The sequence below is a fragment of the Pseudorca crassidens genome, chromosome 12, assembly GCF_039906515.1.
Source record: "Pseudorca crassidens isolate mPseCra1 chromosome 12, mPseCra1.hap1, whole genome shotgun sequence".
NCBI lineage: Eukaryota > Metazoa > Chordata > Mammalia > Artiodactyla > Delphinidae > Pseudorca > Pseudorca crassidens.
Window position 1 is genome coordinate 60,531,791 of NC_090307.1, and position 15,249 is coordinate 60,547,039.

Here is a 15,249-nt window from a genome sequence, read left to right on the forward strand (position 1 = left end):
GCTCACCCCCAAGGCCCAGCTCAGCGGTCCCCTCCTCCAGGAGGCCGGCTCTGATGCTCAGGCAGAGTTCCTGTCCTCGAGTTCCCAGGACTGGGCTGCCTGCCTTAGAGCTGCCCACACTGGCCAAGAGTGAGCCCGCTTACAGGACAGAGCCAAGGGGCTCCACACTTCAGTGAGTGTAACCAGCATCCCCCGAGGCCCCCATGCAGCCCGAGGTCCCTTCATACTCCATTCCTGGTCTTGGGAGGACCGCGAAGGGAGGCCTGGGGGCCATAGCGAGGTCCCCACGATTTCACCAGAGCAGCCCTGATTGCTGTTTTGTACACTGGAGTTCCAAATAAAACTCCCCATGGGAGAATCCTCTAGGCGTGGATGGGGGGAGAGTTCTAAAGGGTAAACAGTGAGAGAGACTTTCAGACCGCTGGCCTGGGGCACACAAGCCCCAGCATGTTGGTCGAGGCCGTGACTGTAACCATCCTCCGCCTCCCCTCGTGCTCTGTGCCCCGGGACCACCTGCAGCTCCGCAAACCGACCTGCCCCTCACGCTGCCAGACCGCGGCACCACTTCTTCCCGCCTAGCAGGCCCTTCTCCTCCACTGCCTTCAAACTCCCTCTCATCCTTCAAGTCTCAGATGGAGAGCTTCCACAGGGAATCGCCCCACACAGATTCCCTCTGCACAGTGGACCCACTTCCTCTGCCCTCGTGACCGCACTGTGGATTCCACGGCGTCGGCAGCCACAGAGGAACAGTTTGACACTCAGGACACCTACCATGATGCCCAGCATATACCAGGCGCTCAGTAAAGATTCGTTAAATTAAACTAAATGAATTCAGCCCATTCTCAATGAGCCTCGTATTTACATATTTTGGTCATTCGCTCATATACTCCTGAAGCCCAGGAACATGTTTTATTCATCTCTGCATCTCCTCTGCCTCTTAGCACAGTGGTAGGCACACAACATATACGTGTGAAGGAACTGACGGCCAACATTAGACCAAGGGCAAAAAAGGCCATGCAAATGTCCTTGCCTTCACACAACTTGCCTTACGCAATTTAAAACATCAAAGTTTTTGTTTGTTTTTTTTAAGGAAGAGAGAATCTGTTCCTCCATCTCTAATCCCAATTAATTGCCCCAGGGCAAAATTAACACTCTCATCACACACAGGTCTTGCTCTGAAGGTATCAGTGCACGTCTGGATGGAGACCCAGGCCACGCGGGGCAGGACCGGCTAGTGGAGGAGCCCGGCTTACTTGTTGGAGGCCGTGGAGAGCGGGCAGGCACACGGCTGGCAGTCCCCAGGGGTTCCTCGGGAAGGCAGCCCGTAGAAGCCGGGCAGGCAGCGCTCGCAGCGGTCCCCGGTGGTGTTGTGCTGGCATGCCTAGGACACACGCATGGAAAGAAGACTCGGCTCAGGCCTCCTTAAAGGAATCTCAGGTTCACCTTCAAACAACCTGAAGTCCAAGTGAAGAAAAAAGGCAAAACGCTAAAGCAAGTCACCAAACTCTCTTATATGAGGAGGGGTTGCCTGTTTCCAGATCCGCTAATAAAAATTTTTAATTTATGTAAACGGGAAGCATAAGACCTTTCATTTCCAACCGTGTCAGAGTAACTGGCAGCAGACTTGCCCTCTGTAGGGACGGAATACAATACATCAAAGAGCTGCTCTCAGACCCCAGACAGCGGAGGTGCAGGATGTGCAGGGAAGGGAGACAGCGGGATGGGTCCTGCAACTGCATGTCTTTCCCCCTGGAGACAGTCCAGGAAATCCTGAATTTATACTACGGCATGGAGAACGTCGGAAATGGTAAATACATGAATAAGTACGAAAGATTTCTTTTCCTCATTTAAAACACCTCTTTAGAGAGTGAAATTACCCTGCGTCAGGTGTAGGAGGTGTGCGAGAGACGGGCCCCCGGGCGGCTCCTCTCCTGCCCGTTCCTTCCAGGCCCCTCTTCTCCCCTGGCTTGGTCTCCCTATTGCCCCCACCTGGTGCTGATGCCACCCAGAGCTCTCCCCTACAACCTCTGCCCTCCCCTGCCCGTACTCCCAGCCCCAGCCCCAACTGTGGGCCCTCTCCTCTCACTTCCTCTCCCTTGGGGTCTTCCATGTCCTTTTATACCCCTTCTCTTAAAGCCACTCATTTTACACACATTTACTGGACATTTTTCACCTGACTATTCAAATAATATTTCCAGTTGTTAACTACATACTTTTCTATCATTCCTGAGGTTGATAAAAGTTTTCCCATCTGTTCCATTTAATTGTGTTGCATCCTCTATATCACGGTTTCACCAGTTTTTTTTAGGGTCATCCCAGACCAGAGCTTCCAAATTTGAATGTGTATACAGATCATGTGGGTTAAATGTTGACTCTGATGCTGCAGGTCTGCGATTTTGAGTTTCTAAAAAAGCTTCCAGATGACGCCCATGCGCTTTTCTTTTTCTTTTCATCCCTCATATGACCTTGGTTTTGATCATTAACCCAAATCTACGCAAAATGCAACCGGCCTTGGTAAAGAGCTACATGGTTGTGCTAAAAGAATTATGCAAAATAATTAGTTTCGTTAAAATCTATTTGATTAAGCTCAACTGCAAATGTCTCTGATTTGCTTTCTTTCCTCAAAGGGCCAGACTGGGTCTTCTTTCTCTTTGGGAAAACTACAATGTAGTTCTGTTGAAAAACCTGCTGAAGGTCTGTTTCAATGCTATCTCAGGCAGGCGCCAACACCCCTTTAAGTGATGATCCCTGTTGGTGGATCTGGAACGTGAAGGGATAGGAATGCTCATCTCCTTGGGGAGCGAGCACATCTTCTCTTGATTGGAAAAGGAAAAACCAGGAGGGCCCAAGACATGCACAACTGCATTTTATGCCCCTGTCTTTCCAAAGAAAAGAAATTGATTCCTCCTTGGAGTAAGAGCAGAGAGAGCTCAGAGAAAATAGTGAGGACACAGGTAAACTGTGGACTCTGGGTGGCTGTGATGTGTCAGCGTGGGGTCACTAATTGTAACAAATGCACGACTCTGGGGCGGGGGGGATGTTGATAATGGAGGCGTATGAGCATGGGTGCCCACAGGGGGTAGATTGGAAATCTCTATACCTTCTTCTCAATTTCACTGTAAACCTAAAACTACTCTAAAAATAGTCTTTAAAAAAAGACAAGAATAGGAGCACTAAGAACAACTGGAAACTTCTCTCTAATAAAATGTATATAAGGAGTCAACCCCTAGAATCTAGATAACTATATACAAGGCCAGGGGCTAGTTACAGCTATGCTAAAGGAAGAATTAAAGGTTTCTTTTTAAAATAGAATTTAAAAAGCAAAGCAGATTAAACAGATAAGTGATCTTACAAGTTTTTATATTTCCCTGTATTCCAATCTAAATTTTATTACTTTTCTCCTTTAATTACTTAAAAAAGGAAAAAAAATAATTTTACAGCAGAAAAACCTGGCAGAGACTCCCTTATCCGAGTGACCCAGGCTAATTAACATCCCCCAGAAGCAGCCAGTGGCATCACGGACCCTGACAGCACACACTGGGAGGGCACGTCACCTCAAGGTCCTCTCACCAAAAATGGATAACCTCAACCTCACCACGAGAAAGTGGACCAGCTCCAGCGGAGGGACAGTCCACAGAAGGTCCGAAGATCTCAAATGTGCCCTAGTCCTGAAAACCAGGAACTGTCACAGCCTGAAGGAGGCAAAGCCTCCTCATACTAAATGCAGTATGGGACGGTAGGTTTGATGCTGGAAAGGAAAAGGATGAAACCTGAATGGAAACTGACATTTAGTTGATGGGACTGTGCCATGTTAATTTCTGAGTTTTGATAACCATACAGATTGTGTAAGATGAGCATCCGGGGAAACAGGGCGATGCTCACACGGGAACCCTCTATCCTATTTTTCTAACCTTTCTGTAAATCTAAAATTATTCCTTAAAAAATTTTACACTATAAAAATTATTATCTTCTATACTTAGAGCTTTAAGGCTATTTAGCATCTTCACTTTCACAGGAGAATATATTTTTGGAAATATATATTAACAGAAGCACGTGCAAATCTTCCAGCCTGCCTGTCACTAAAGCCATAGGTGGTACAATCACGACCTGCTGACCACCCCCAAGTGCTGGCAGAGGCCTCCAAACCCAAATGGCAGGGGGAGAGAGGTTTTAAAAAAGCAGCGACCAGGACTTCCCTGGTGGTGCAGTGGTTAAGAATCTGCCTGCCAATGCAGGGTACACGGGTTCGATCCCTGGTCCAGGAAGATCCTACGTGCCGCAGAGCAACTAAGTCCGTGAGCCACAACTACTGAGCCCACACGTCACAACTACTGAAGCCCAAGCACGTAGAGTCCGTGCTCTGCAATAAGAGAAGCCACCACAATGAGAGGCCCATGCACCGCAACTAAGAGTAGCCACTGCTCGCCGCAACTAGAGAAAGCCCGCGCACAGCAACGAAGACCCAACACAGCCAAATAAATAAATTAAAAAAAAAAAAAAAAGCAGCGACCTCCCTTCCTTGTGGGAAGTTACACCTGAGGAACTTATTCTGGAGGGACCGAGTAGGCGTGCAAACATCATTCCACGCCATCCTACAGACGCTTCACTTACAGAACAAAGACACTGACAAAGAACAAAACAAAACAAAAGCTGTACTTGCAGAGAAAAAGAAAAATTAGGCTCTAGAGAGAAAAAGCAATCAGCGGCATCATGCCGATATCTTCCCCGTGGGTCTGATCGTTAATTTTTCCTAACCCTGTGACTCAATCAAGCTCTTTTGGAAAAAGCATGATCCTTTCCCTGTGCAGTGAATAGGGTTCAGCTGATTACCATATGCATTCACTCCATCTCTGAGCAGTGAATCCACTAGAACCCAGGAGTGTGGCCTGGCTCCCAGGCATAAGAGCCTAAAAGAATTCCTGACTGAAGTTAAAAAACAAGTCTTGCCCTGTATCTGCCCCAAAGTTCATTCTCAAGATTAACTACATATTTGCTAAGCCTTATTTCAACTCCAACTGCATGAAAGAGGTACTTGTTTGCAGAGTTTATCTGAACTAACATCTATGAAGCATTATATATTATACAAAAGAGTGAGATTATTAGAAATTTTTTTTATTCCTCTTACGATATACTATGTAACATAATGTTAAAATCTACTAGCACTTGCGTTTAAAAGATCTGATGATCCTTTTTATTTAATCAGTGGTCGTTTTCTCCCTTTATATTGCTTTTTAATCTTGCAAAGTAAATCATTACTTATTGTTCTAATAAAAAACCTGCAATGAAATCATACATCTTTTTTCTGCTATCACCAAAGCAACTTTTCTTCACAAAAAAAAGAAGGAAAAAAGCAGGAAACATTTTATGACTTAAACTTAAACCTGCAGATTTCCTCTAGGGTCCACAAGGGCAGGGATATTCCCTGTGGAGGAAGCTTCCTTTTTAATCACTTCTGTACAGTGAGGGCTTCAGGGTGGGAGGAGGGCGTGCACTCAAGGTCTCAGCCAGACTCACAAAGCAAACGCCATGAACGTCACACTCAGCTGCATGGCCGTGGCATTCACAGGGCTGACAGATTCCTCCAAAGAGTATTCCATCCACGCGGTAATAGCCAGGGAGACAGGACTGCAAAAGAAGGACGGGTGACTGTCCAGGTTAAGGCAAATTTACAAAAAACGCAAATCATCTTCTTCCCAGTACGTTAGAATCATAAACCGCTCAATTTTCCATGAATGGAAACTTATTTTTTTTGCCCAAACGTGCCATAAAATGCACCCATATTAAGCATACGATTCAATGGGTTTTTTTTAGTAAGTTTACTGAGTTGTGCAACCATCACCATAATCCAGTTCCTTATATATTTTAAAGGTAGAAACATGCACACAAAAATGTAATGGCTATGCAATGAGTCAGCGTACATCATAGCAGTTTTCCTCTGCAATATTCTTAGAAATCATGTAACAGCCTTTTAATCAAGGCTGTTTCAATCAAGGGGATTTATTTCTCTCAACACTTTTTCTGTTGCTTAAAATTTAGTAAATGTTGCCATCAAAGTGTTAAATGCAGGTCTGCGTCAAACGGCATCAGTTTAAGAGAGCAAACGTTGCAGGTGAGCTTCCCTCTGGCTATGCGCTGGACAGGCAACATGGGCGTTCAGGGGCAGGGAGCCACCTCGGACACTGTACTTCATGTCGCCCTTGTGACGACCCTGAGAAATCGGCTCTCTATCTGATAGACTCGGAATCCGGAACACGGCGCGTTAGCTACGGTCCATGGCACCCGTGCAGTGATTCCACACCAGGTGTGCACACCTCCAAGATCCATGTCCACGGGCTGCCCGGGGCCACAGCAGACAAGAAACACATCCAGAGTGCAGACCAGGGAGTAATTAATTTGGAGGTTGGCACACTCCCTTGGGGGCATGGGAGGAGGGGGTGTGGATGTGCCTTTTATTGTCCTAAGAATTCTTAAAGAGCATTTCATTATAGTAATAATATATAATGCCTTCATTCACACTGACCTTGGGAAAGTCCCCTGCCACCTCCCCCACGACCCCGCTCCGCAGCCAGACTCCCCCAGGGACAGCGGACTTGTCTACAGACAGGCACTGAGCAGGCAGCTGCCTGGGGGTCCGTGTTGCGGCTACAGGGCTCCCCCAAATTCCATTCCCAACCAGTAGCTGCCTGATTCTTTAAGTCACCTTCTGAGTAACAGCTGGATAAAAGAATGAGTTCTTCTGCTTAACACAAACTCTTGCAAAGGCGTCTTGACCTGCCTGTGTGATGCTTGAGCCATCAACCCAAGCACACCAGCACTTCTGGGAACAAAGCCCCCCGCGCACTTGTTCTCTAGCAGCAGCTGCTTCCTGCTGTCCCCTCCCAATCCAGCTGGCTGCGCTCCCACTTCCATGGTTGTCCTTGCTCTACCTGTCGCTCCCCTAAGCCCACATCCACATACTATGAGGTGGTCTGAGGGTCATTTATCCATTAAGCACTAGGCCCGCAGGGATTAGGACTTATGGACATTTGCTGGTCCTAAAAATAAATGAGATGTAAAAATAAGTTCATTGGTCCCAACCCTGTGGCCAAAAAAAATCTTGCAAAATATTTAAAATAGAAATAAAAATATTTAATTAAATATGTACACCACGAAGCTTTAGGCCAACTTTATTACCTACAAACCTAATATTATAGGTTAAATGCTCTCACTTTGTAAAAATGCTTGCCAAGAAATCACAGCCAATGACAAATGTTCACAATCACAGTCATGGGCTCATGAGGCGCAGGACCTCATGGCAATTAGCAGGGATGAAGTTCAATGACCACTTCCTAGCTGTGTGACCTTGGTCAAGTTACTTAACCTCTCTGTGTCTCCGTTTCCTAATCTACGGAACAGAAAGTATATGAAGGGCCTACCTCATAGGATTGTTGTAAGGATTAAATGAGGTAACATATGGAAGGGGCTCAGAATAGTGCCAAATGCATAGAAAGTTCTCAGTAAGAGAGAGTTACTATCAATATGTATGTCCAAATAATTCCAAAAAATATTTCAAAATTTTTAAGCGACAGATTACTTTCATCCATGACTGCAAGTATGGTTTCATATACTGCATATGTGAGGTAGAGCCCACCTAAGTAACATAGCCTGGGGCCATCAAAGGTCTCCAAAAAGGCCTGGCTTGTCTGAAGCTTTCCAGGGTCGCATGTTGGTAATTGGTAAATGTTCAAATACAATCAAATTCAATCCTCCTTAGAAATGCAAAATATGGCATGGGTGTCTCAACTTTCCTGTTGACTAAGCAGGACGGTGACACTTACTTAGAGTATTCCCATATGCCCCAGAGGAATTAGATTTCCTTAAACAATGTATTTCCAATGTTCCAATAACCTCCAAAAGTCTGATGTTTAGAAACACTGGGTTTCCAAAGTTAAAATTCAAACACGCATTACGACATCACCTTCAATATGCTTTTCCCCCAACCCCGCAGGAAGGAGAAAAGGAAGACGACGGGAAGGAGGAGGAGTGTTACCTCACAAGAGATGCCCGCATAGCCTTGGGGGCACTCGCAATGCTCCACCTCTGTGGCCAGGGACAGGTCTATAACGTTAGGGCTGGCTGTGTCCAGAGAGACAGAATCCAACCTGCAAACAAACAGGCAGGGCCGTTACAGGACTTACACACTCGCACACGGCATCTAACACCTCAAAGAAGACGAATTCCTAAGAAAGATTTAATTCAAACAAAATGGTGATGTGATTTTTGTAAGTAAGTAAAGATTTTCACAACAGGACACTTTCTGGGAGCTGTTCATTAGTCCCTGGAAATGCCTTGGACATTTGGTACAAGACGAGCTGCTGTCCATACACAGCCGTGGGAAGGCTCTGAGAAGCCCGTTCCGAAGAGTGAACTCCAGAACGAACCCATGCAGCTGAACTCTCTCTAGTGCAGAGAGACTGTCCTGAATGTGCAGTTCTGTTTGCTTTAGCTGCATCCAACATGTATGCTTAGCCTGGCATTGCCAGAAACTGACCTCAGAGTAACGAAACGACTAAGGATGGACTCATGAGCTTAAATAGTTTGTGAAAACCTAAGACCATTAACATCAGGAGGGTGAAAACCAGATGCAACACAGTTAACAACTGTCACCTCATTGGGCATTTCTCAAAAATCCACCCTGAAAGTTTCTGATCCCAATGCCAAGTCTATCTCCTACTAGATACATTTGTCATGGACAACAACTGTTATGCCTTTGATAAAATTATAGTGATAAAAAATAATTCCAAGACAGTTGTTAGCTGTGTCCTTAAAATAATCAAGTAAAGTATATTCAGCTTAAAATTGTATGATAATAAAGACAAGATCACCTACGTTTTCCCTCCTTTTCAGTACACACCTGTAAAGAGCCATCTTTGCAGAACTGTAGTCGGCTCTGATCAAGAGATGTGTCACGTTGGCAAGCACGGTCATCAGCTGGTCGCGATCTACCTCCCTCCTGCTATGAAAATCTCGGAAGTGCTCAGGCACGAGTCTAACCACGTTCAAGTGCTCTTCATAGGGCTGCAATAACAGGCCCTCTGCCTGGGTCCTTAAAGTGAGCCCATTCCCCTAACATTTAAAAACAAGAGGAAATATATTCATAATTCAATTTCATGATCAAACACTAAAAGCAGATTTTGTATTCAGCCACGTGGCTTTTCAGTTGTGTGCAGGTTTTTGGCAAACGTGTAATGATGTCCATAGCCCTTGGTCCAGAACGACCAGAGAAAACGTATCACTATCTTCCTCTCAGAGGGATTCGGATAAGTCTAAAGACTGTGCCTGTGCTGGGATCTCAGAAAAGAGACAGTCATGCACTAGCCCACAGTTTCCCTCAAAGCAACCAATCTGACACCTCTAATCTTTTTTTTAATTGAAGCATAGTTGATTTACAGTGTTTCAGGGGTACAGCAAAGGCCAAGGCCTTGCTGGGTCTTTTTGTGATGGGAGTGTGGAAACAGGGACAGAGGTGGAGGACAAAAATGACAATGCATCTCCAGTCCCCACACAGCCAGGCACTGCTGCCTAGTCATTCACATGGGGAGGATGCTACAGGAGGGGAGGAGGGACCCAAAGGGCCTAAAAGGAAGTCCCAACATCGAGGAAAAACTCCTCTCCCTCTAAATTGTGAATAGACAGGTCAGCTACAGGAGCAAGCGAAGAGCTACAGGTGCTGCCCTGAGGCAATTCTGGAAATTCCCAGTCTCAGCGGAGTCCAGACGGGCAAAGCACCACTGAATGGCCACCTGGCCCTGAGCTCCTGCCACTACGGCCTCGCTTAGCCACCTTCAGTCATAAAACTGCTGCCCCACGAAGCCCTCGGCTCTAGCGAACTGATGCGAAAGCAATTACCTTAATGATGACGTCGGCGTGAGACATGGGGTCACCGTCCGCCATCTCCACTGGGACCTCGTAAGACACCGTGTACTTCAGGAATCCACCAAACGCCGTCAGCTGGAATGTTTAAGTGACAATGAGCACGGAGGGGAAGGATCATAGCCCTTGGCAAGGGGACACGGTCACTAGGATCTACCTGGCAACAACTAGGCTGCGAGGTGTCCCAGAGGCCACAATATGTAAGGATTTCACATTAAAGGCAGTGGAAAGGAAGCACGTTATACGAATGTTCTGTTTAACTGATACCATGAAATGTAGGATACTGTCTAAATGCACAGAAAAAAATGTACTCCTCCTTAGAGATCCCGAGGTAAATTACTCTGAACTTGTGCTAGTCCCACGATAGACCTTTATTTCACTTAAGGACTTTAGGGGGCAGGGAGTGTGATCCAGGACTACAACCTCAACACTGGGGCTCACCGCCCTGCTTATAGGACGGCAACAGCAACACGTGTGATCAGCTAAAGGAAGGACTAAGGATTTCCTTCCTGATCAGACATCCTTTAATGTAAAAGAGAGATTTTCTTTCTGCCAGCTATGGTACAACGTTCAGAATCCAATCTTTGCACCATAAAATTGGAGAGGTGCTCCCCAGACATGAAAACAAAACTATTGAATTTTGGTGATAAGATCCCTTTCTAAATAGAAAATGTCTTCTAAGATTATAATTTGATGGGAAAAGTAATCATTTTCAAAAATAAACACTACTGGGCTTCCCTGGTGGCGCAGTGGTTGAGAGTCTGCCTGCCGATGCAGGGGACACAGGTTCGTGCCCTGGTCCAGGAAGATCCCACATGCCGCGGAGCGGCTGGGCCCGTGAGCCATGGCCACTGAGCCTGCGCGTCTGGAGCCTGTGCTCCGCAACGGGAGAGGCCACAAGAGTGAGAGGCCCGTGTACCGAAAAAAATAAAAAAATAAAAAAAAAATAAACACTACTTAAATATACACAAAACAGCTATAAAATTAAAATATAACCAACAAATTAACTGGAAACGTACCATGGTACGAGACCTACACTACATATACCATGACTTCAAACAAACCAAAGGCCTGGATAAGGTGAGCAGGGAGCTGTAGGTATTGAGAGAGATTCCATTGGATATATTTTCAGATCGATCAGAGTCTGGAGGGAAGCTGCCTAATTGGTGAGGAGGGACAGGACCATGTCATTGAAGGGAGAGGTTAAATCGTAGCCACCAACTTCCCACTTTGTGGAATCACCTTTGAGCGTTTTCTTACAGTGGAAAGTATTCTACCTGTTCTTAAACACGCACTTCACGTGAGCAACAAGCATAATAAAGAAGAAGGGGGCAGTGCAAGGGTTCCTGCACACCTTTCCCAGGGGTGTTCTATACGCCAGGTAAGACAGGTACACGGCTGGCTCCACAGCGCAGGGATGCGAGGGACCTTCACAAAGGCCCAGGTGACCCAGGAACCCAGAGCAAAACAGAAGGTCTGTCAGGGAGGGGACAAGATTTCATACAACAGACCACCTTCGACGGGGCCAAGAAAGACATAGGTTCATATTTTAAAGATGCAGTAAAGTCTAACAAGGATAAAAAGACCGTGTGAGTCAGGTGTCAGTAAACGCTGTGTGATATTCTGCTAAACTCAAAAAAGACCAACGACAGTACTTGAAAAGCCAACACAAGGTCTTCCTTAATGTGCTCTGAGATCTCTGCCCCAGACACCGGCCCTGGAAGTACCTTGTTTCCCAGGTAGGCCTCCGGGGCCGACCAGTAATACTGGGAGGTCAGCCTCTGCACCACCGCCGAGCTGTTGATGCTGATCTGGTGACGCCCGCCCAGCATGTCCTGCTGGGACCGGAGCTGGCTGGAACTGACCAAGTCGGTGACCAGCCAGCCGGACATATCTTTCACCTTAAAAAAGATCCAAGAATTTTAGAACATGAAATTGAAGTCACCTTAGGTTTCACCCAGCCCAGTGTTAGTATCTTCACCGTGAAGGGACAGACCCAGAAAGCACGGCGAGGACGGAGCTAACACACGGTGGCCCTTGCACTCGTCAAAGGACCCGGAAAACCTGAGAACGAGTCACACGTCCCCCAAACCCAGGTCAATTAGAAGCAAATAATGAGCAAAACCATAAAGGCCACGGGTATGTAACTTAGATTAAAAAACAGCAAAGAACTCAATAAACGCATTGAACACAGTGTCTCTGGCTAACTCTGACTTCGTTGTTGCCCCCTGCTTCTTAGCCAAATGCCAAAAACCGTATAAAACGACCTCCAGATCCTATCCTCCCAATTTGTCATCTACATAGAGATGACAGGAGATCACCCACAGGAACGCACCCCATTCTCAAGTACTGATCCGAATCCCTCCTCCCCATACGCTGGTGAGGAGGGAGGAGGGAGGGGAGGAGGGGGGGTCAGGGACTAGCCCTAACCTCCAGCCATCACCCTGTCCTCCCTAGAACCCACTCAGCACTCACCCAGAACTCGTTCCCCCAGAATTCTCGATTCCCCAAACAAAGGGAGTACCCTGCCTCTCCTCATAAACTGTGCCACCTGCTGCGTTCCCACCTCGCCTGCTTCTTCGAGCTAGAAAATTCTGCATGTCCCCAGGTCCTGCTATGCTTCCCGGCCTGAGACCGGGGTGGGGCTGGTGGGGTAAGATCTGACCCCACAACTCCATGCATTTCCCCACAGAAGAAATTTACATACGATGCATTCTGCAATGCCGCAGCATCCTATTGCTTCCATAGGAAAATGTATGAGGGAACAAACACATGATCTAGGAATTTTAGTGACACTTTGGTAAGTGGGCAGCCTTTGATCCACGTCGACGTCGGTCCAAAGGATGAGAGTGGTGTTACAGAAAAGACAGCCTCATCGCTTTCTGACACAGTTCCTGGCTCTCAAAGGATTCCCTCACCTGACTGATTGGCCAGGAGAGGCTGTCGCAAACGTCAGAGACACCAAAGCAGAAGCATTCCGAGCAGCCCTGGGGGTTCCTTTCCTCCAAGTTATAGAATCCTGGTTTGCATCGATCACAATGTTTCCCCTCAACATTCTCCTGCAAATTGGAGTAAAAAATTAGCTTTTGAAACCAATAGGTAGGCAGACTACAATGACATTAACATGACATTAGCAAGAAAGATGTCTGGCGATCCAGAGACACAGGTAAACAAAAAGACACTCAAAGTCAATGCGAAGCCTCATGATGTCACGATTTCCAGATAGTCTGAAATACGTATCATTTGATTTTGTAGTCAAGACTGAGGCTAGGGATCTTAGAGCTTGGTCCTTATATTTAAATGGCTTTTTCGTATTGCTTTGTTCTAAATCTTTTATGTCTGCAGATCTTTCAAGCATTTTAAAATCTGAAGAGGACTATGTAATTGTCTTAATAAATGCTCAAGATAATTTTCCATCATATGTAACGTACCTAAGACTCTGCTTACATGGGAAGGAACACAAGACACAGCTGGAAGTCCGCTGAATTACGGGGAGATGGTTATTAGTGTCAGATAGCCAGAAAACGCCTCCCTGGTATCAGATTCATGCATTTCTTATCATTGTTCAATTCCTTTTTAAGAGAAGTCCAAAAGAATCTATCTGCCTTTAATTAATGTTCTTAGAAATGTAGTGTTTACTTGCTTCTCCTCTAAACATAAAGCTTAAAAAGGATGTCACAGAAGAGGCATTAGGCCAAGGCCTAAGAAAAGCAGTATTTGGTTTCAACCAGGAAGTCACAGAAATACTTCTGGAGTATCTGGCCATCACCCAGAAGGCACCAAAAAAGAAAATCAGGTGCCCATCTAAGTCCAAGGATATATTCTCTGGCCAGTTCACTGTGACATAATGTCATGCTTCTCAGGAAGGCTCAGGGGAAGGGAGAGTTCCACTTTCACCTCGATGCTTTGCTTAGGACCTGATCATCTGAGCCAATGAAATGCATCCCATTTTCAGGACATCTCAAAGGAAACTCTGGGGCAGCTTTAACCTCCACACATACCTTACAGAGACAAGCCTCGGAGCAGGGTTCCTCATTCACGCTGCCGGCTGGGTTACAGTCACAGGGCACACACGCAGGGTAACCCTTGTAACCAAACTGGCAGCGATCACATTTTTCTCCTGCGTAACCTTCCTTGCACGGACACTGACCCGGCCACTTCCCTGCGAAGAAAAATGGCAAAATGACCCAACAGGAAGGTAAAAGAGGTTTAAAGCAGGGGTTGGCCAACTATTTCTATAAAGGGTCAGCGAGTAAATATTTTAGGCTTTCTGGCCAGAGACTCTGTTGCAACTATTCAACTTTGCCCGTATTGCTTGAAAGCAGCCACAGATGATACATAAATAGATGGGTACAGCTTTATTTATAAAAAACAGTGGTGCCAGATATGGCCCATAGACCATAGTTTGACAACTCCTGGTTTAAAGAAAGAACAAGACAGATGGAAAGCACAGAGGCTGGTGGGAATGTAAAATGGTGCAGAAGCTTTGCAAAAACATTTAGTACTTCTTCAAAATGCTAAGCATAGTGTGACCATAAGATCCAGCAATACCATACCTAAGTATTTAGCCAAGAAAAATGGAAACATACATCCTCCCAAAAACTTGTACATAAATGTTTGTAGCAGCATTATTCACAATAGACAAAAAGTCAAAACCACCCAAATATTCATCAACCGATGAGTGGATAAGTTAAACATGCATGCAATGGAGTATTATTCAGCAATCAAAAGCACTGAAGTACTGACACGTGCTACATGGATGAACCCTGAAAACATTATGCTCCGTGAAAGAAGCCAGTCACTAAAGACCACATAGTGTATGGTTCTATTTATACAAAATGGCCAGAATAAGCAAATCTCTAGAGAAAAATTACATCCGTGGCTGCCTAGAGCTTGGAGCTGGGGCAAAGGGATGGAGGAAAACAGGCAACAACTGCCAGTGGGGAAGGGGTTTCTTTATGGGGAGATGAAAATGTACCAATATTGGATTGTGGTGATGGCTGCACCCATGAATATGCCGAAACACAATGAATTGTACACTTTAAATGGGTGTACTGTATGGTAGTCAATCATATCATAAAATCAAGCTTTCTTTTTTTTTTAAAGCACATAAGCCAGTGGTGGAGGGCAATAAGCACTGTCTTTGCTTCTAATGCCAGCTTTGAAAGTTGTGTACTCTTGGCCAAGGTTCTTAAGTACTCTGAGCTACAGTTTCCTTGCCTATAAATTGGGTAAAATAATTTTTATTGGCCATGATTTAAAGTCGAAATGAGGGATTCCCTGGTGGCGCAGTGGTTGAGAGTCCGCCTGCTGATGCAGGGGACATGGGTTCGTGCC

The 15,249-nt window shown here is 45.9% G+C and overlaps 1 protein-coding gene across 2 annotated transcripts in view; it reads right to left on the reverse strand.

Annotated features, from left to right (window-relative positions):
• The window catches only part of LAMA1 (laminin subunit alpha 1), a 161,230-nt gene that overhangs the window by 75,926 nt on the left and 70,055 nt on the right, over nt 1-15,249 (reverse strand). For both annotated transcript variants that reach the window (XM_067699663.1, XM_067699662.1), the window contains 8 exons: nt 13,914-14,074; nt 12,831-12,971; nt 11,640-11,813; nt 9,889-9,990; nt 8,894-9,105; nt 8,030-8,141; nt 5,515-5,625; nt 1,254-1,381 (listed from right to left, as the gene is read on the reverse strand). In XM_067699663.1, the coding sequence (XP_067555764.1) occupies nt 1,254-1,381; nt 5,515-5,625; nt 8,030-8,141; nt 8,894-9,105; nt 9,889-9,990; nt 11,640-11,813; nt 12,831-12,971; nt 13,914-14,074 (1,141 nt within the window). The remainder of the gene's footprint in view (nt 1-1,253; nt 1,382-5,514; nt 5,626-8,029; nt 8,142-8,893; nt 9,106-9,888; nt 9,991-11,639; nt 11,814-12,830; nt 12,972-13,913; nt 14,075-15,249) is intronic.